Source organism: Babylonia areolata, chromosome 10 (assembly GCF_041734735.1).
Source record: "Babylonia areolata isolate BAREFJ2019XMU chromosome 10, ASM4173473v1, whole genome shotgun sequence".
Taxonomy (NCBI): Eukaryota; Metazoa; Mollusca; class Gastropoda; order Neogastropoda; family Buccinidae; genus Babylonia; species Babylonia areolata.
In genome coordinates, this window is record NC_134885.1 from 40354527 (window position 1) to 40377026 (window position 22500).

The 22500-nt window shown below is 41.1% G+C and overlaps 3 protein-coding genes across 4 annotated transcripts in view; 1 reads left to right on the forward strand and 2 right to left on the reverse strand.

Moving 5' to 3' along the window:
* Positions 1 to 22500, forward strand: part of LOC143286594 (zinc metalloproteinase-disintegrin-like atrolysin-A) — a 78364-nt gene that overhangs the window by 12270 nt on the left and 43594 nt on the right. The window lies entirely within an intron of this gene.
* On the reverse strand, positions 2244 to 7583 carry LOC143286590 (uncharacterized). The gene is made up of 2 exons (XM_076594217.1): positions 6318 to 7583; positions 2244 to 4630 (listed from the first exon to the last, which is right to left on the reverse strand). Exons 1-2 carry the CDS (start codon positions 6654 to 6656, stop codon positions 3272 to 3274), a joined length of 1698 nt encoding a protein of 565 aa, XP_076450332.1. The 5' UTR covers positions 6657 to 7583; the 3' UTR covers positions 2244 to 3271.
* On the reverse strand, positions 11902 to 17918 carry LOC143286591 (uncharacterized). The gene is made up of 2 exons (XM_076594218.1): positions 16814 to 17918; positions 11902 to 13483 (listed from the first exon to the last, which is right to left on the reverse strand). Exons 1-2 carry the CDS (start codon positions 17150 to 17152, stop codon positions 12143 to 12145), a joined length of 1680 nt encoding a protein of 559 aa, XP_076450333.1. The 5' UTR covers positions 17153 to 17918; the 3' UTR covers positions 11902 to 12142.

Genomic DNA, 22500 nt, shown 5'->3' on the forward strand with positions numbered 1-22500 from the left:
TGTCTGAACGCAGTGACGCCTCCTTGAGCTACTGAAACTGTGACACAGGAGCACTGTGCCTTTTTTTCCAGACGTTCGACTCCAAGATTTGAACAATACAAAGAAAGCAAAATACATATTTTCATGTAATAAATACTCAAGCATGTAACATAGAAACGCACCATATGAATACATTAACCAAACTAAGAGAGAGAGAGAGAGAGAGAGACAGAAGAGAGGGCAGAGAGAGGGGGGGGGGCAAAAACAGAGCAGGAAAAAAGCAAACTTCGAGATACAATATCCACAACTAACGAAACTAGCAAAAATAAAAGAACAAATGGATACTAGCCGTTACTGTCTGAATCAGAAGATTGATCAAATACAACTGTACATGGATTTGAATCAACATGACAACAAAATTTATGCTTCAATTTTATGAAAAATAAAATCAGATATAAAAAAAGAGGAAGATATGGAAACCATCTCCAATGACACTTAACAGTATTCTCAATGCAGATCTACTTTATGTACAAAGACTAGTACATTTGGCCAGATTCCACCGAAAATTGATTTGCATTCGAAAATAAATATAGCCACAAGTAGGTATGTTGGTTCTTTGTATTTTAGGCATTAGCGGAAACAATCATTGAAAATCTGCAAAAATAAAAATGAAAACAAAGAAACAAACAATAACATTCATTGTATAACAACGTTTATGTTAAGGTAATATTTACAATACCATGATGGAATTTGAAAAATAATTGCAAAAGAATATATAGAAAAATTATCTTATGATATCCTAACTTTGTAGGTTGTGTTTACAATTATCAAAGGACTTAAGACGAGGGTTTCGTTAAGGTTAGACTATTCACATCTCCAAACCAATCAGATCAAGGAAACAGAAAACATGGAACAGGCATAATACAACATCGCAATGCTACATGAACGCACAACAGCAATATCAGATCAAGGAAAATAAAACGCTGGATGCAATCACAGTCACCTGAGCGAGCTAGTATTATGTGAATGATGCATGATGAACACAATAAAACTACCTTAAGTGCAATAATGTAGACAGTCAATAAAGAAAAGGATAGACAGAAAAACAGACAGATAGACAGATAGATAGATACCAGCTCTTTGGTAGCCGTTAAGTGCACACTCATTACATTCATCTAAAACAAATAAAATGCCAGATATTCCAGAGTGGATGGTTTGTTCATATGGACATTAAAGTGCCACACATAAAAGCATAATTGAATAAGGTTTGGGGGGGGGGGGGGGGTGTTTGTTCTTCATATTTGCTTGCATGAAAGGAAGTTGTTCTTGCTACTTTGATGCTACTGTTGCTGTCAGTCCCATGGACAGGTTACTGTCAGATCATTCTAAACCGCCAGAAGACCAGGCAGGCTTCCGTCCCAAACGCGGTAAAGTCCTATTTTAGCATCCTAAATTCACGAACCTATTTCACTGGAAATTGGTGTGCATGTATAATAATAATAATAATAATAATAATGGTACTTATATAGCGCTGAATCTTGTGCATAGACAAATCTAAGCGCTTTCGCACCAGTCATTCTCACGCACGCATAACTCTAAAACTGGAGAAACTGAAGACAAGGAAGAGGCAGGGAAGAGAGGCTATTTTGGGAAGAGGTGGGTTTTAAGGCCAGACTTGAAACGATATTACCATTAGTGGATGGTGTGGCACATTTTCAGTGGATTTTGACTCTTCTTTTGTACGTTATTTCACTCACGTATGGGGCGGATTCAGTCACTGTGCTAAACCTTCAACCATACTACTTTTTCCAACAAGTACAATGATTTAGGACGATAAAACAGGACATGCGCTGAACAGATCTTCAAGCGAACAGATCACAGAGAAGTGTGAAGAATGCAAGGTGCTCCTGGCTGTCACCTTCATAGACTTCAGCAAAGCCTTTGACAGTGTCTACAAACCACCACCTTGACGTCCAATGGCACCCATTTTGCACTCTGTATATCTTTCCACATTCTGTTCTCTCTCTCTCTCTCTCTCTCTCTCTCTCTCTCTCTCTGTCTCTGTCTTCTTTTCTTAATCCCCTCCCCCTTGCCCCCCCTCCCCTCCACCTCAACCGCCCCCTTTTCATTCGAATATACAGAAATGTCGATTTCTAATTAATAATAACAATCATCATTATGATAGAAATGATAATGATGATGATAATAATAATAATAATAATAATAATAATAATAATATCATTTATTTTCAGTCTAATATCATCTTAGATGAACAGACTATAAATAAATGAACGAACGACGGCACCCAGAGAAAGCTGATACATAATAACTCAAAGTGCAGGGTCAGGACAGAAGGAGGCTACAGCGACTGGTTTGAAATCATCACCGGCATCAGACAGGGCTGTATCCTCTCCCCACTTCCCGTCGCAATTACCATTGACTGTGTGCTGAAGAATGCAGTTCAAGGAAATGGGATCCAGTGGACTAAGGAAAAGAACTCGGATCTAGACTTTGCTAATGACATAGCTATCTTAGCAAACAACATCAAAGATCTGCAGTTTGTTGTGGATTTGATCATCACCTATGTTGGAAAAACATGTCTAATAATACGTGCCAAGGACACCTTTGAACATTCGTTTTCCAGAACAAAATCAACGCCAGAAATATATACAATTGTTCAACACCCCACTCATAATATTATTACTCTTTCCAGGATTGTCTTCCTGTTTCTGGAACCCATTATAGAAACAGTTACGTGCTCCATTTTCATTGTGTGTGCTCAATTTTGGTTCTGTTTTCTGTTGAGACTTACTGAAAATGGATGGAACTACGCTGCTGGACTTACTGCACCTCTTGACTCAAGATTGAACTTCACTTCCACAATTCATCGTGACTCAAGATTGAACTTCACTTCCATAATGCATCGTGACTCAAGACTGAACTTCACTTCCATAATTTATCGTGACTCTAGACTGAACTTCACTTCCATAATTCATCGTGACTCAAGATTGAACTTCACTTCCATAATTCATCGTGACTCAAGACTGAACTTCACTTCCATAATTCATCGTGACTCAAGACTGAACTTCACTTCCATAATTCATCGTGACTCAAGATTGAACTTCACTTCCATAATTCATCGCGACTCAAGATTGAACTTCACTTCCATAATTCATCGTGACAAAAGATTGCACCCACACGCAATCAAATAGTAACAGGTCCTTCGTGTTTGAGTTGCCTTCGGATTGTCCACCAAAGTTATGACTTAGAAAAGAGAACACAGTAACACTCTTCACAGTTGTGAAGACTGGGCCAAAGAAGACGACAGTCCAACACTTCTCTCTGCCTCTGCCTTCACTCTCTGTGCTGACACAGCCGTGGTGTTGGTCTGTGAGGAATGTGGATGACTGTCGGTCTGCTCTTGTCTCCGGTGACAGCACTTGCCCAGCAGCCGGTTCCAGCAGGCCCTGTAGGCTTTCCTGTAGGAAGGATTCATCACTCCGTACACGATCCAGTTCACAGAGTTGTTGGAGAACAGCAGCATCAGTCCAAGGATGGCGACTTCTGATGGAACAGCGACGATGGAGCTGACGATGAGGATGACGACATACGGAAAGAAAGTGATGCACGTAATGATAAAGACGACGAACAGGGAGCGCACAAAGGCCACTTCTCTGGTGCTGTGCTTCTTTTTCTGACGGTGAACTTTCTGGACAGCTGTCGTAAGAAGGCGTTTTTGTCGACTCCATGCTGAACGAGTCCTTCCAGCAGAAGATGCGTCTAGAGGTGAATATGCCAGAACAGTCATTGTCTGTGTTGATGATGCATTGACAGTGGTGGCTTCTGTTGTGGTGCCAGAATGAAGTGCTCCTGTGGTAACAGCAGTCTGCTTTGGCGTAAGTTTGTTTTGACTGTGACCACAATCATCTTTGTCTGCACCACAAATTTGCTCACTGTCTATTTGATTTGGGGTCGACACTGTTATTCCAGTGCACTGAATTTTACCTTCCTTCTCGTTGCTACCTGAGAGAGACATTGGCACAGAAGGGTATTCAGTTTCGTTGTCACCTACCGTATCATGATCTGAGTTCTCAGCCTGACTGTCATGACAGTCAGACTTGTCCGCACTGATACGAAACCTGCCAGGGACTTCTTCAATTTCTGAGAGAGGATCCCTTTTGGCTTTCCCACACCAATGTCTTTTTGCATCCTTCACCTTTTTTCTCTCTCTTGTTACCGCTTCCTCCTGACTCCTCCTGTCAAGTTCTCTCCATCTTGAGAACAGTTTCCTTCCTTGTCTCTGACTTTTCCGGATGTCCAGGTTCACTCTGGCCTTCTTCCAGTACCGGAAAATGGCAAAGTTCCAGCAGCCAATCAGCATCATGGACACGGGGAAGAAGAGGATGGTCAAGATCTTGGCGTTGCTGAGAGACGACCTATCAAAGGAGCAGATGTGAGTGTTTGCGCTGTAGCGGTAGGTTCCTGCACCAATGCCCAGAGCAGGGAGCAGAGCCACCAAGATGGCCGCCACCCAGATGGAGATGATGATGAAGACTGTGCGGGGCAGCGTGAAGAGACGGCTGTACAGGTGGGAGTGACACACGTGGAGGTAACGGTTCATGGTGATGGCCAGCAGTGACAGCACAGACACCTGTAATGAAGATGATGAGTAGTCAAACACCTGTAATGAAGATGATGAGTAGTCAAACACCTGTAATGAAGATGATGAGTAGTCAAACACCTGTAATGAAGAAAAGATGAGTAGTCAAACACCTGTAATGAAGAAAAGATGAGTAGTCAAACACCTGTAATGAAGAAAAGATGAGTAGTCAAACACCTGTAATGAAGATGATGAGTAGTCGAACACCTGTAATGAAGATGATGAGTAGTCGAACACCTGTAATGAAGATGATGAGTAGTCAAACACCTGTAATGAAGATGATGAGTAGTCAAACTGCAAACTCGTTATGTAATGTATTCACCTATTGAACCATGGGGAGTTCACAGCCTCGGTAGGCCTTCACGTCATACTGAACCAGAAAAAAAACCCGCAGAAAACATACGGTGTTTCCTACAAATTATGTTTGGTCACATCCAGAAATACTGTAGAAGTTAATTACCATTCCCTGCAGTGTATGCATATGAAGGAACAAAAAAACGTTTTAATGAGACGAATTTTGATACCAGAGTAATGCACGGGTGCAGGACGCAATGACATAAGGACCTATACAAATGGACTGTTCATTTCTGATGATGGAGAGAAGCATTGTAAACGACCCTCATTTCCTTTCTTTGAAATGCTTTCCCCCTTTATCCCCTCCTTCCTTCCCCTGTTGTATCAACATTAAAACAAAACAAAACATCTAATCGTGATGATGATGATGATGATGATGATGACATCGACGATTTCTCATGTTTTTTTTGTGAGGTCGGGTTTTTGATGACTTGAGAATCGTTTTGTAGGTTGCCTGAATTTGTGTTCCTCCATAATCATGTTGTTTATGATATATTTTTCAGTGATTTATAGCATCTCCATAGGGATCCCTTTCCCTGTGTTGATGCTCGTTTGCCTGACAATGTCCGGGTGATGACACATCTGAGCTGAACACTCATGCTGAACACACAAACGGGCGCAATAGCCGAGTGGTTAAAGCGTTGGACTTTCAATCTGAGTGTCCCGGGTTCCAGTCTCGGTAACGGCGCCTGGTGGATAAAGGGTGGAGATTTTTTTCCGATCTGCAGACCTGCTAGTGCCTTAACCCCTTTCGTGTGTATATGCAAGCAGAAGATCAAATACGCACATTAAAGATCCTGTAATCCAAGTCAGCGCTCGGTGGGTTATGGAAACAAGAATATATAGCACAACATCACAACGTACGATGTGTGTCAAAACTAATATCTTAATTTACAAAAAGGCAAAAAGCAGCGAAATGAGAAATATTGACCGAGTATTTAAGTGTTCTCAGGCCAATGATTTTTGTTTATTTCTTCTTCTTCTTCTTCTTCTTCTTCTTCTTCTTCTTCTTCTTCTTCTTCTCATTATTATCACTGTTATCATCATCGTCATTATCATAATCACCATCTTTATTATTATTATTATTATTATTATTATTATCATCATCATCATTAGTATTATCATCTCTGTCAAATAAAGAAATTTCATGCTGTTTTACCACCACCCACTCATGTCTCCACTCATAAACAAGTCAAACTTATGGAAAAACAGATTAGACACAAAGAGTGTAGTGAATTTAGCAATACAGAAACACAGTGACGACAAGAGGGGGTAAACATGTTTTGGCTTCAGCCAACCAACTTCAGTAGGTGTTGATACTTACCACAATCAACATGCGAAGGACTATTCCATTCACCACGCAGTGCGCATGGTTCACCACTGGATCGTAGCCTAAAATCAGGTCAAGGACCAAAAATGTCAGCGAGTATCCCAATGTCAAAGCATCAGTGAAGGATAGGTTGACAATAAATAGGTCATGCACGTGTCGTTTCTGCCGAAAACGGCCGAAGATGACCGAGATGAGCAGTGCGTTGCCTGTGACGCCACCTGCTATCATGACGCTGCCCAGTGTGGAGAATATTGCACGTGCAGCAGTGTGGATGGTTTCTCCAACGAACTGTGAGGAGAAGACATTGTCTGTGCTATTGGTGGCATTAACCATCTTGACAGTCAACAGAATATGCAAGTAGCTGCGTAAGAAACCAGATAAATAAACAGAAAATTAAAAATACAAAAACACTTGCCTACAGTTATCCTTTTGGAGCTTTTTGTCTAAGGAAAGTTATCACAATGGGCTACTCCAAAGAAAACACACTCGTATGTTTAGGTTCTTGTTTCAAAATCCGCCCGTATCAGAATCAATAATCCGATAAAAAAAAAAAAAAAGAGCTAATTGTTTGTATTTCCATTCATTGCTGACCAATGTTTTTTCAAGACACAGCTGAAGATAGGTACACGTCCAAATAAAAAACAAAACAACCTTTCTCATAGACGATTACTGTTTTTGTTCACTCATGTACTGCCTGTCTGTTTCCCAGCACATTTCCAATGAAGAATAAGCGTTTACTGACTGACTCATAAAATTCAATTCAGTGTTTGTACTCATGGTCAGCGCAGCGATGATATATCCTTCTAATTGCAACACTGTTTGGTGCTTGGGACTTTAATGTCACCGTCACTGCCACTGGTCCTGTGGGCTAATCAAGAGAAACTATCAACCATAATCATGATCGTTGCGGGGTGTCCGTGCTAAGACTTGGGGCAGTCAAGCCTCGGAATGAGTAGTGTGTTAACAATGCCAGTGAAACGATGCTAGCGAAGCAACGACAACAACAAAAAAGGCAAAATCTACTCGGATCGTCCCAGTGTCGATTTGACAAGCTAGTTGTGTGATGAGCTCATTGTTCACATCGACATTCCTTGCTGGTTGATTCCTTGCTGGTATCAAGACATGGCCAAAGAAAGATGCGCGTCTTAAGAATTACCTATCTCATAGACTATTGCTCTATTTTGTTCACTCTCCACTGCCCACTTCTTAGCACATTTCAAACGATGAAGAAGTGTTAACTGGCTGACTGATGAATACACTGTTTGCAGTGATACCGAGTACTGTTTTTATATCCGTCTCATTGCAGCACCACATGCTGCTGGGGTTTTCCCTAGAATCTACTTTAGTGGAAAAAGTGGCTGTGTTTTCCTGTTTTCAAGCCGCTTCCTTAAAACCACGTGATATCTGTTTCCTTTTAATCTGAATAAGTGCATCTGAATTTCAAATGTCTTTTTCCTTCTTTTTTTTTCGCCTGTTATTGTCACAAGGCAGGAGTACGTGGAGGGTTGGAGATGGGTGTGTTTGTGTACTGATAGAGGGTGGAGCCTGAGCGTGTTTGAGACTACCAGTTACTTGTACATTTAAACACACACACACACACACACACACACACACACACACACACACAGAGAGAGAGAGAGAGGCACACACACACATACACAGAGGCACGTACACACACACACGCGCGCGCGCACACGCACACACACATGTACACACACACACACACACACACACACACACACACACACACACACACACACACACACACACACACACACACACACACACACACACACACACACACACACACACACACACGCACGTGAATGCGCGCGCGCGCGGATAACCTCACACTCAGCTGTTGGACGGACATAACATGTACGAGCTCTCCCAATTATTTTGTTTGTACAATAATTGAGAAATCGATTGACGTGTTAGTGACACTCACACTCGACTTATAACATACTGCTGCGGAAATGTAAATATGTCAAACATAATCCCTAAACAACGCTATGGCATGCTGCATGTACATGATTCATCCAGACGAAAGTATTGGGCGTCAGCAGTGAGACTGTTATTACGAAAGTGCGGGTTTTTTTTTTTTTACTCACTTGTGTAAACAAAGTGAGTCTATGTTTTAACCCGGTGTTCGGTTGTCTGTGTGTGTGTGTGTGTGTGTGTGTGTGTGTGTGTGTGGTGTGTGTGTGTGTGTGTGTGTGTGTGTGTGTGTGTGTGTGTGTGTGTGTGTGTGTGTGTCCGTGTGTGTGTGCGTCCGTGGTAAACTTTAACATTGACATTTTCTCTGCAAATACTTTGTCAGCTGACACCAAATTTGGCATAAAATAGGAACAATTCAGTTCTTTCCAGTCATCTTGTTTAAAACAATATTGCACCTCTGGGATTGGCACAAAAAAATTAAAAAAGAAGCCTAATTATATGCAAACTGAATTTACTGTTATATTTATATTTTTTGTATTCTCTAAACTTGGCACTTTGACCTCTTATTCTAACACAACAACAAGAGGAGTCATTATTATCATTTTTTGTTCAAACAGGAACTTCTTTTGCTAAGCATGGATTTTTTATATGAGAGAGAGAGAGAGAGAGAAATAGACACACAGACAGACAGACAGACAGACCAGCAAACATAAAGAGAGGCAAACAGATGGACAGAGGTAGAGCTGATATTGGGAAAGACTACTCGCGCAAAAAGAACCCTTTTTTTAACTTTTTATTCTTTTTGTAAAGCTTTGTACAAAGGAAACAAAAGAAAGCAGAACCAATACATTTTGTCTTCTGATTCATAAGATACACACACACATCTGCACGCAGTCACGTGATGGTAGACATGATAATTTACATTCCGTTCGTTTAAAAGAACTAAAGATTACATGAAAAGAAGAAAATGTCTGTCGCTGCCAACTTTTGGCTACTCTGAAAAAAAAGCTATCAGTATCATTAATTCATCCACGCAGTTGTGAAGAGAGAGAGTGTGTGTGTGAGAGACAGACAGACAGACACAGAGAGAGAGCAAGAGAGAGAGAGAGAGAGAGAGAGAGAATGAAAGAGAGACAGAGACAGACATAGAGATAGAGACACAGAGAGTGAGAGAGAATGAGAGAGAGACAGAGAAAGACACAGAGATGGAGAGACAGAGAGAGAGAGAATGAGAGAGACAGAGACAGACACAGAGGTAGAGAGACACAGAGAGAGATAGAGACAGACAGAGAGAGAGAGCAAGAGAGAGAAAGGGACAGACAGACAGACACAGAGAGAGAGAGAGCAAGAGAGAGAGAGAGAGAGAACTCAGAAAAGTTCAATGTACATCAGCCTTGAGCTAAAATACAATGTGCAAGAGTTGGCTGGGTGGGTGTGATATGGGGTAACATTGCGTTACCTCAAGCAAATAACCAAAAACACGACCATAATATACCCTTAACATAAAAGAGGTTTACATATAGTACTTCACATTGTTGGATCACCGTCTACAAACGAATTCCTTCCTTCTTTTGATCACATGAAATATGTATCTTTATCAAATATGCAAATAGCTCTAGGCAAACCATTCAATAAAAGTCTAGCCGATCGTTTTAATAGATTCTTTCTGAATTTTATTTCTGAAATCTTCAAATATGAAGCAAATGAATAAAACAAATGTTGTTCGTTCTCATCTAGATCACTTCAGAATGGACATGCTATGTCCTGTTCTGACTGACTGCATCCGTGTTTGTGTGAATGCATATTCATTAAAATATACAACACGATGATTAAGTAATAAAATTAATGTCGACTCGTTAAGAAAAAAAAAAGCATGTCATTGAAGCTGGAATGTAAGATAAGCTATACACGTGAATTGTTCGTTCTCAACTAGATCACTTCAAAATGGACATGTTATGTCCTGTTCTGACTGACTGCATCCGTGTTTGTGTGAATGCATATTCATTAAAATATACAACACGATGATTAAGTAATAAAATTAATGTTGACTCGTTAAGAAAAAAAAGCATGTTATTGACGCTGGAATGTAAGATATACACGTGTACAGCGAAATTATCCAAAACATTTATGAAGATAATTATGCATTACAATAGCTATATGAATGAAATCAATGTTGACCACATTAATAAGAAAACATTGTTTGAATAATAGATAAACGAATAAATAACTCACCCACTCACATACACACCCAGTCAACGCACTTACCCTTCAACACCCCACTCCACACGCATACACATCAGGACACACATGTAACAACAGTGCACCAGCTACTGTCACATCACACCATTATGAACATGTGAGTGTTAAGGAATGAATAAAGAAATGGAATGAAATGAACAGCAGAAGAAGAAATTTTGAATACAGTATCATAATAAAATCATGTATTCATGAAAAGAAAATCTTTTTACACTGAAGTGTAAATGGAAAAGGCGCTTGATAAGATAGATGTGACACAACTTTATTGTTTGTAGACTTACTGAAATTTCTCTTTTGTCTCGAGTACATGCAACATTGAAGATATCAAGCGCTGTTATATTTAGAACATGAACAATCATTAAAATATGCGATGCAATAATTTCAGTAATAACATCAATGTTGACCAGGTAAGAAAGAACACGTGTCATTGACAAGGACATGTAAGATAAGCTAAACATGTGTTCAGCATAACTGCTCAAAACATTTGTGGAGATAATTATATATTACAATAGCTATGCCAATGAAATTAATGTAGACCTGGAACATATGTCGAAGACACGACAATGTTCTGAAACAAGAAAGCAATAAAAGAAAATGCAAGAAAACAACAACAACTAAAAACAAAATTCACACAAAAAGCTGAATGTCAACCGAGTGAGCTACTGTTGCGTAAAAGTTGGAGATTGAATGAAGCATAACAATAGTAAGTGTCCTATTTAGCTTAGCAAGTGATAATGAACGTTACAAAAATACTGGGAAAAGTCATATATACAGAACAACACGGAAGTGCACGAGAACAATTTAAGTTACACAACAAAAGTTTTCACCTCTTGGACGTGCCACATGTACATTTAAACATACAAAAAAAGAAGAAATTTTCTCATTGTTATCCAATATACCAAGCACAAAATTCGTACCTATGTCTGTGACATGATAGATAGATAGATACATTGATTGATTGATTGATGGATGGATGGATGGACTGATTGACAGCGAGACAGACTGTCTAAATCGTGTAAAAATAGATTCTGACAATCTTTTTTTTAACAAACAACATGCTAAACAATGACAAATCAATGGTTTATTCATATGGACATAAGAAGATCATCCATACAAATATCATGGAACGATGTTTTGTTTTATTTTCCGTAAAGGCTACAACCTTGATTGTCATGATCGTTATTTTCTTAAGAGACATAAATGTACTGCTTTTATATTACATTTGTATCCACGATTAGTAAAGATATGTACACCAGATATAGACACAATAATCTTAACACCACCTCTTTTTTTCTCTTCCCACTTTCGTTTTTCGCTTTTCAGAAGCTTCATCATCTCGCCAGTTTCTCTGTGTTTGTTCATTTTCATCTGTGTGTCGTGTTCATTAAGCCGTAGAAAAAGAAAAGGAACCACACTGGTGCGTTTACTACACTGTGATAAAAGGCAAAAAAATGCATAATGAATGCAGAAATGCGCATTCGGCTACGACTTGGAACGATGCTGATGTGTGCTAATACCATCAAGTCTGTTGTCCACACTCTTCTTCTAATAGTAACGGCGGTCACATGTTTTGTCCAGAAAAATCAGCAAAAAATTAGGATTAAAGGAAAATGGAGCTACATAGATCACAGCTGTGAACACTGAGCCAACGAAGACGACAGCTCAACACTTCTCTCTGCCTCTGCCTTCACTCTCTGTGCTGACAATGACGTGCTGGTGTTGGTCTGTGAGGAATGTGGATGACTGTCGGTCTGCTCTTGTCTCCGGTGACAGCACTTGCCCAGCAGCCGGTTCCAGCAGGCCTTGTAGGCTTTCCTGTAGGAAGGATTCATCACGCCGTACACGATCCAGTTCACAGAGTTGTTGGAGAACAGCAGCATCAGTCCAAGGATGGCGACTTCTGATGGCACGGCGATGATGGAGCTGACGACGAGGATGACGACATACGGAATGTAACTCATGCACGTGATGAGAAAGACGACGAACAGGGAGCGCACAAAGGCCACTTCTCTGGTGCTGTGCTTCTTTTTCTGACGGTGAACATTCTGGACAGCTGTCGTAAGAAGGCGTTTCTGTGGACTCCATGCTGAACGAGTCCTTCCTGGTGAAGACGCCGATGCATCTGGAGGTGACTGTACATGAACAGTTATTGTGTGTGTTGTTGATCCAGTGGCAGTGGTGGTTGTGATATCAGAAGGAATTGCTCCAGTGAAAACAGCAGTCTGCTTTGGCGTAAGGTTCTTCTGGTCGTTACCACAGGCTTCCTTGTCAGTACAATAAAGTTGCTCACTGTCCTTTTCCTTTGGGGTGGACATTGTTGTCCCAGTGCACGGAACTTGATCTTCCTTCTCGTTATCACCTGTGGAAGGCGATGGAGCAGGAGAGGCTTCAGATTCCTTGTCACCGCCTGTGTCATGGTCTGAGTTTCCAGCTTGACTGTCATGGCATTCTGACTCGTCGGCATTGATACAAAACCTACCAGGGACTGTATCCCCCATGTCTTTCATACACTGATGTCTGTTTGCATTCGTCACTGTTTCTGAACCTGTCGCTACCTCTTTCTCCTCACTCCTGCCACGTTCTCTCCATCTTGAGAACAGCTTCCCTCCTTGTCTCTGACCTTTCCAATCGTCCAGGTTCACTCTGGCCTTCTTCCAGTACCGGAAAATGACAAAGTTGCAGTAGCCAATCAGCAATATGGGAAGGGTGGTGAAAACTATCATCATGGTCTTGGTGTAGCTGAGAGACGACCTATCGAAGGAGCAGATGTGAGTGTGTGCGCTGTAGCGGTAGGTCACTGTATCAATGCCCAGAGCGGGAGGTAGAGCCATCAAGATGGCCGCCACCCAGATGGAGATGACGATGAAGACTGTGCGGGGCAACGTGAAGAGACGGCTGTACAGGTGGGAGTGACACACGTGGAGGTAACGGTTCATGGAGATGGCCAGCAGTGACAGCACACACACCTGTAATGAAGATGATGAGCGCAGTGAAGCATCTAAATTATTTAGCTCTTTTTTTCTTTTTTGACACTTTGTTCTGTTCAAACTGACTGCACAGTGGATTTGTGGCCTGTTTAATAGCGTTCAAGCAGGAAGTGAAGGGCTTCCTGCCGTATGTCTCCAGTCATTCACGAAACAAAATACAATAGACTGAGCAACACACTAGACGCCACGTTCTTGGCATCAGAGATCTTTTCCCATCCCTCTTGCGGCCAACCAGTGGCATCCTCTGTGCGTGTGTGTATGTGTGTGTTTGTGTGTATGTGTGGGTCTGTGTTTTTGAGTCCGTTTGTGCATGCGCGAGAGTGTAAGTGTACACAAGTGTCAGGAGAGTTCTGTGCACGTGCGTGTGGGGGGGGGAAGGAGGTGGGGGTGCGGGGGGGGGGGGAAGGTGGGGTAGAGGATGAGGTATGTGAGTGTATGCATGCCTACACTGTGGGAGCAACAGGATATTGGAACGTGTATATATATATATATATATATATATATATATATATATATATATATATATATATATCTTTGTATATATGTGGGAGGGGGGGTTGGGGGGAGATATGGGCGTGTGTGTGTGTTTGTACAAGTAAGTGTTCATCTATGTGTGTGTGTGTGTGTGTGTGTGTGTGTGTGTGTGTGTGTGTGTGTGTGTGTGTGTGTGTGTGTGTGTTGGAGCTCATGTACGTTTATATGTATTTGACTGTGCTTTCATATCTGTGAAACTGCATGTTTGGTGCATATCTGTTATGCATGTGTGGGTGTATGTGTGAATGTGTGTCTTCATGTTTTACATTTATTTGCTTATTTATCATCGTTGTTGTCTTAATTATTTATTTATCTATTTATTTATTTTTTTTATCATTATTGTATTATTATTATCATTACTACTACCTTTTTTATATTATAATTATTATTTATTTATTTACTTATTTATGTAAGTTTATCTATTATTTATTCACCTTTTTTTTTCTCTTTTTTTTCTCAAGGCCTGACTAAGCGCGTTGGGTTACGCTGCTGGTCAGGCATCTGCTTGCCATATGTGGTGTAGCGTATATGGATTTGTCCGAACGCAGTGACGCCTCCTTGAGTTACTGAAACTGAAACTCACGAAACGATATTTTTTTCTCCTCCATGTTCCAGACTTTCAAGTGCCAGTGTCCATGCTGGTCTTTCGGAATTGATGATATACTGAATGTATGTGTAAAGAATGCACTTAGCGCACATTAAACACTACAGTGAGAAGAGGTCTATCCATAGCAAAATCATGTTAGAAATACAAAATGTAATCTTATTTGATATGCCAGGTAAACCAACGAATGCACGAGGGCAGGTAAGGGGAACGAAACAGGTTGTGCAGCAAAAGTGAATGAGTTATGTGCGACGCCCTAATATCAATATAAAGATGATACAAGGGCAACTTTGACCCGAAAATTGTTCTGAAATTACTTTATAACTTATAAGTATGAAAAATGATGTATCATCCGAGAGCACCAAAAACAAGAAGTTCAAAGTGATGAAGAGCAAACGCATAAATATGACACAGCCTCAGCACTGGCTAAATCATTTCAGCTTTTGGTACACAACACAGAGAAATTTGAAGATAAACATTCTCTTATTCAATATATAAAACATTAATAGTCAAAGGTCTTCCGCGTCTTATTACTGGAACTGAATTCGTCGTGGCCATGCAATGATTGAAGTTTGCACTTTTGCTCTCGTGTACATTGTTAGATGTTTCACCACGTTTCACCACAGGTACAAGGCCATCACACCATCGATCGCTTCAAAGAATTAAAAGCATAGAGAGGGAGCGGCCGTAAGTCTAACATGAAAGGTAGAGCACGATTCTCTGCAAATCAAACAAATATCGGCATCATTTCCAAACCAGCATTGCGCAAATTTCTTTAAAACGGAGCAGAGTCTCTGTGGGCTTTTCCAAATACAATAGGCTGAGCAACACACTAGACGCCACGTTCTTGGCATCAGAGATCTTTTCCCATCCCTCTTGCGGCCAATCAGTGGCAGTCTCTGTGCGTGTGTGTGTGTGTTTGTGTATATGTGTGGGTCTGTGTTTTTCAGTGCGTTTGTGCATGCGCGAGGGTGTAAGTGTACACAAGTGTCAGGAGAGTTCTGTGCACGTGCGTGTGTGTGTGTGTGTGTGTGTGTGTGTGTGTGTGTGTGTGTGTGTGAGGGGGGGGGGGGGGGGGGTGCTGGGGCGAGGGGGGGTAGAGGATGAGGTATGTGAGTGTATGCATGCCTATACTGTGGGACCAACAGGATATTGGAACGTGCGGGTGTGTATATATATATATATATATATATATATATATATATATATATATATGGGGGGGGGGGGTTGGGGGGGGGGGATATGGGCACATGTGTGTGTGCTTGTACAAGTAAGTGTTCATCTCTGTGTGTGTGTGTGTGTGTGTGTGTGTGTGTGTGTGTGTGTGTGTGTGTGTGTGTGTGTGCCGTGGAAGCTGCGATCCGTAGCCTAGAAATGAGTGTGTGGAGGAGGGGGTAGAGCAGGTGCAGCGTCATGTGTGTGGCGTGTGTGTGTGTGTGTGTGTGTGTATGTGTGTGTTGGGGCTCATGTACGTTTATGTGTATTTGACTGTGCTTTCATATCTGTGAAACTGCATGTTTGGTGCATATCTGTTATGAATGTGTGGGTGTATGTGTGAATGTGTGTCTTCATGTTTTACATTTATTTGCTTATTTATCATCATTGTTGTCTTATATATTTATTTATTTATCTATTTTTTTTAATTATTATTATTATTATTACCTTTTTATATTATAATTATTATTATTTATTTATTTATTTATGTACGCTTATCTATTATTTATTCACCTTTTTTCTTTTTCTTTTTTTTTTCTCAAGGCCTGACGAAGCGCGTTGGATCACGCTGCTGGTCAGGCATCTGCCTGGCAGATGTGGTGTAGCGTATATGGATTTGTCCGAACGCAGTGACGCCTCCTTGAGCTACTGAAACTGAAACTGAAACTCACCACGTATGTCATGAGTGCTCTATAAAACATATGTGTATGTACGCACGACCACATACGTACATGATAGTGCGCACATACACACATACCCACACCCATCCTACGCAAAAACACTTCCACACGAACACACACACACACACACACACACACATTCGAATTAAAAGTTCCAAACTATGTCATAGGCTGTCAGTGTAACCCTAAGATATCTTTGACCATCTTCATGATTTTTAAACATTAACACCTCACACTGGTCCCTTACATCCACCACAGAATAACGTTAAGACCTACCTCACACAACATGTAAATCACCACTCCATTCACCACGCAGTGCGCATGGTTCACCACTGGATGGTAGCCTAAAATCAGGTCAAGGACCAGAAAGGTCAGCCAGTATCCCAAGATCAAAGTGTCCACCAAAGCCAGGTTAACTATAAATAGATCATGCACGTGTCGTTTCTGCCGAAAACGCCCGAAGATGACCGAGATGAGCAGTGCGTTGCCTGTGACGCCACCTGCTATCATGACGCTGCCCAGTGTGGAGAATATTGCACGTGCAGCAGTGTGGATGGTTTCTCCAACGAACTGTGAGGAGAGGACAGTGTCTGTGGTGTTTGTGGCGTTATCCATCTTGACAGTTAATGGACCAGGTGATTACTTGAACACACTCACTGTTGCCCTTTTAGAGTTGATGTCAAAAAACAACATCATCATGTGAAGAATTTGCTGCCTTTCATCCACAACGAGTTTAGCATTACAGATGTTCGCATTCTAAAAGTAATATATTTCAGCTGATTCTTCCACTTCAGTCTACTGTCTCATCAGTTCTTCAAACATTTCATATTGTGACGATTGACAAATTGTGTTGAATATCTATCATCGTAGTCTTGGATTTTTTTTTTTAAGTTTGTCTAGTTTAAAAACTGCAAAATTGTTGATTTTTTTTCTCATAATTTTCCTCAAATCTGTCTTCTCCTTGGTAACGGTGCCTGGTGGGTTATGGATGAAGTCTTTTCTCAGTCTCCTAGGTCATCATATGCAAGGACCTGCTGGTGCATTTATCCCCTTTGTTTGTGTGTGTCCACCCGCGAAAGATCAAATAAACGTTTAAAGATCCTGTAATTCATGACTGTATTCGATAGGTTATGAACACAAAATGATACTCAGCATGCACGTCTCAAGACTGATGGTATGGTTGGGTACAAAACGTTCATACACGTAAAAACCGACTTGTAAATACGGTTACTTGCAGTCCATGTAATCTCACAGAAGGGATCAGGAAAAACAACTTATCACAAATGATTCATGGCGGTCACTAGAACCGAGGTGGGAACATTGCTTGCCCTGTAACGGAAATTCATCTTCTGTGCCAACGTGACAAAACACATGTAGTAAAGTGAGGCATTGGAATAAGCATGTCCTTGTCATCTTTTTGCGCAGTCAGTCAGTCGATTTGAAAATAGAACTGTTACAATGATTTTTTTTTTATGGCTGAGATTAACATTGCTCTTACTCGTTCATGGGTGTGTGTGTGTGTGTGTGTGTGTGTGTGTGTGTGTGTGTGTGTGTGTGTGTGTGTTGTATCCTGTTTCCGTACACCGCCCGTTAGTTGAGTGCAGGACTTCCTTGGCTCATGTGTGTGATCACACACTATGTTAGCCTTCATGAAAACCATGTGTTTTGATCGTTTCTTTTTTTGTCTAATTGTGTGTGTGTGTGTGTGTGTGTGTGTGTGTGTGTGTGTGTGTGTGTGTGTGTGTGTGTCCGAGGTAAACATTAACAGATTCATTTTCTCTAACAAAAATACTTTGCCAACACCAAATTTAGCTTAAATATATGAGAAAATTCAGTGACCAATACTCCTGTTGACTGATTTGAAAAACAAAATAAATAAATAGAAGAAAAAAAATAGTGTCAGATAAGAATTGTCGCTGAATACTTATGGGAAATAAAACGTCAAGGAAATTAGACAGAACGTGGGTCAGTTATCTATATTCTGCAAAACCAAACACAAATTGAAAAATAAACCAACCAACAACGTTAATTGAATGTTGTTCTCAACATTCCTAGGCGCAAATAGAAATGATTGTTGCAAACAAAATGTAGACCAAAATTGTATGAGGCGGTATTTTCGCTTTGAATTCGATTTGTTATGGATTATCAAAACAAAAAAAGCATAAACAGATTGTTCTAACATCATGTGCAAAGATTTGTATTTACAATTAGAATTAATGAACTCAAAGAAAAGGTAGGGAAGAAGCACAATACGTTATCACACTGAGAAACAAAAACGTTTTTACAAGATTTAATAGTATCAGATAAAAACAAAACTGCATATTTTCAACCAAAACGTGAGGTGTTGTAACATACATGACATGTAATGAATGAAACAAAACGACTTTAAGTGATACAAGTACAGTTCAGAAAATGATTGTGCATGTTACAAAATGCTGAAACAATCATAAGACAGACACCCAATCAGTTGGACAAAAAGAGAGCTAAACAGACTGCTAACGGACAGTCAGACAGACCAACAGTCAGACAGATAGATAGATAGTAGGTCTTTGCTAGTTCATACATGAAAATCCACAGTGATCATTATCCCTACCATTCGTTGACGGATACAAAGAAACTGGTTAAAAAAAATAATAATAAAAATCATGAATGAGCTGGTATTTTATCTTTGAATTCATTTTTTTCTTGATTATCAAAAGAACACTAACATGTTTCTTTTTACGTGTAACGATTTCCATTCACAAACTGAAATTGATAACATCAAAGAAAAAAGTGTGTGAAAACATGACACATTATCTCGCTGAATCACAAAAATATATTTACAAATGCAACATCAGAAAGAACAAAACTGAGTGCTATTACAGACAACAGAGTGAGCTATTGTTATGTAAATAGCGCAGGGTGATTTATACAAAATGACTAAGTGACAAATGTGCAGTTCAGAAAATCAGTGATTATGCAGAATACAAAATGCTAAATAAGTCATAAAAAGGCAGACAGACAATCAGACGGACACACAGCCAGGTAAACAGACTGACCGGAGACAGATAGACAGATAGTTAGATGATAACTCTTTAGAACTTGCTCTTTCATTTATAAAATCCATTGTGATGTACATTCAAATGCAGTACCAGATATTGCAGAGTGAATGATTTGTTAATTTCAACGACAATACTGAACCAGTTCACCCATCTGAAAACACATTCGTTTGCTGCTTTGTTGTTGTTGTTTTTTAGTTGCTGGACAATTTCCATCACTTTAGAATATTTTCTGATAAGTCAAGGTCTTGCTCACTGTTTTGGGTCACAAGGTCTGCAATCAATCATGAACCCGACAGTGGCCCCAACCACCAATCTGGAGGCAGAGTCTTGGGCAGTGAGGGCACGTGGAGTCGGTCTGTGTGATCACTCCTGGCGTTGTGCCTCAGTGGGTTTCTCTAGTACAGATACATCTGTGATGCTGGGCCACCTTAAAGTTGACAGAGGCTTGATGGTCTGAGGTTCTCCAGCCCGATCGATCTCCGACAGACCCTTTAACTCTTTGAGCCTTGAGTTTCTGAGCAATTTTAACCCTTCTGCCTGAGCTCCTGAGCCAAAATTTGCAAATAATTGGTATTAAGCTCTCTTGGGTTGCTCTTGCCCCAATGAAGGCTGGTTTGGCTGGTCTCTGAAACGTCTCTCTTGTCGGACGTGGTGTCTTTTGTCTCGTGTAGTTCTCACATCACTGCTGTGAAGACTGCGCTAAAGAAGACGACAGCCCAACACTTCTCTCTGCCTCTGCCTTCACTCTCTGTGCTGACACAGCCGTGGTGCTGGTCTGTGAGGAATGTGGATGACTGTCGGTCTGCTCTTGTCTCCGGTGACAGCACTTGCCCAGCAGCCGGTTCCAGCAGGCCTTGTAGGCTTTCCTGTAGGAAGGATTCATCACTCCGTACACGATCCAGTTCACAGAGTTGTTGGAGAACAGCAGCATCAGTCCAAGGATGGCGACTTCTGATGGCACGGCGATGATGGAGCTGACGATGAGGATGACGACATATGGAAAGAAAGTGATGCACGTGATGAGAAAGACGACGAACAGGGAGCGCACAAAGGCCACTTCTCTGGTGCTGGTCTTCTTTTTCTGACGGTGAACATTCTGGACAGGTGTCGTAAGATGTTTCTGTCGACTCCGTGTTGAACAAGTAATTCCGAGTGAAGACGTCGATGCATCTGGAGGTGACTGAACGTGAACATTCATTGTGTGTGTTGATGATGCATTGACAGTGGTGGCTTCTGATGTGGTGGTTGTGGTGCCAGATGGAATTGCTGTAGTGAAGCCAGCAGTCTGCTTTGGTATAAGTTTCTCTTGATTTTTACCACAACCTTCTTTGTCTGGATCACAGCTGTTGTCATTGTGTATTTGTTCAGGGCTGGAAACTGTTATTCCACTGCACTGAACTTCACCCTCCATCTCGTTGTTACCTGAATGATGCGTTGGCTGAGAAGGATTTTCAGTTTCGATGTCACCTCCTGTGTCATGGTCTGAGTTCCCAGCATGACTGTCATGGCATTCCAACTCGTCCACACTGGTACAAAACCTACCAGGGACGACTTCATTTTGGGGGACAGCACCCCCTTCGTCTTTCCCACACTGATGTCTGTGTGCATCTGTCACTGTGTCTGGATCTGTTGCTGTCTCTTCCTCCTGACTCCTCCTTCCACGTTCTCTCCATCTTGAGAACAGCTTCCCTCCTTGTCTCTGACCTTTCCAATCGTCCAGGTTCACTCTGGCCTTCTTCCAGTACCGGAAAATGGCAAAGTTGCAGTAGCCAATCAGCATCATGGGAACGGTGAAGAAAAAGATGACCATGAACTTGCCGTAGCTAAAAGACGACCTGTCGAAGGAGCAGATGTGAGTGTGTGCGCTGTAGCGGTAGGTCACTGTATCAATGCCCAGAGCGGGAGGCAGAGCCATCAAGATGGCCGCCACCCAACTGGAGATGATGATGAAGACTGTGCGGGGCAGCGTGAAGAGACGGCTGTACAGGTGGGAGTGACACACGTGGAGGTAACGGTTCATGGTGATGGCCAGCAGTGACAGCACACACACGAAGATGATGATCACATTCAAGCAACAAAATCATCATGTACTTTACTTGACACTTTATCCATTCCAAATTGACTGCTATAGTGAGTTTTGGAATGGTGGATAGCGTTCCTGCTTGAAGCAAAAGGCTTACAGCTGCCAGCATTCAGTCTTTCGGAATCGATGATCATCTCTGGATGTCCGTGTAAAGCACGCACTTAGCACACATTAAACACCAACAGTAACAAAAGAAATTTCCATGGCAAAATTATGTCGAAAAATACAAAACATGATAATTGTGATTGATATTTCAGGTAAACAAACGTGTGCACTCAAGCAGGAAAAAAGCAGGTGATGCAGCAGAAGCGAATGTGTGTATGCACGACGTCCGAATGCCAAGATAAACAGAAGAAAAAAGAGGCAACCTTGACTCAGAAATCTCTTCCAGAAATTATTGTAACACATAGAACTTTGAAATATAAATTGTCAGACGAACTAGATGGAATTACAATCAAGTTTTTCGTTGTTGTTGTTGTTGTTGTTGTTGTTACTGTTGTTGTTGTTTTTTTGTTTGTTTGTTTGTTGTTGTTTTTTGGGTTGTTTTTTTTTTTGTTGTTGTTTTTTTTTGGGGGGGGGGGGACGGAGCAAGTAAAATATCAGTTTGTGACTTGTCTACTCCCAACTCCTTCTGTGTGTGTGTGGGGGGGGGGGTGTGTGTGTGTGTGTGTGTGTGTGTGTGTGTGTGTGTGTGTGTGTGTGGTGTGTGTGTGTGAGTGTGTGTGTGTGTGTGTGAATGTGTGTGTGTGTGTGTGTGTGTGTGTGTGGTGTTTTTGTTTTTGTGTTTTTGGACGGAGCAAGAAAAATATCAGTTTGTGACTTGTCTACTCCCAACTCCC

Coding starts and splice junctions, on each gene's coding strand:
- LOC143286591 (XM_076594218.1), bottom strand. CDS start 17,152: ATGGATAACGCCACAAACACCACAGACACTGTCCTCTCCTCACAGTTC. Junction 13,484..16,813: donor TGATTTACATGTTGTGTGAG/GTAGGTCTTAAC, acceptor TCTTCATTACAG/GTGTGTGTGCTGTCACTGCT.
- LOC143286590 (XM_076594217.1), bottom strand. CDS start 6,656: ATGGTTAATGCCACCAATAGCACAGACAATGTCTTCTCCTCACAGTTC. Junction 4,631..6,317: donor TCCTTCGCATGTTGATTGTG/GTAAGTATCAAC, acceptor TCTTCATTACAG/GTGTCTGTGCTGTCACTGCT.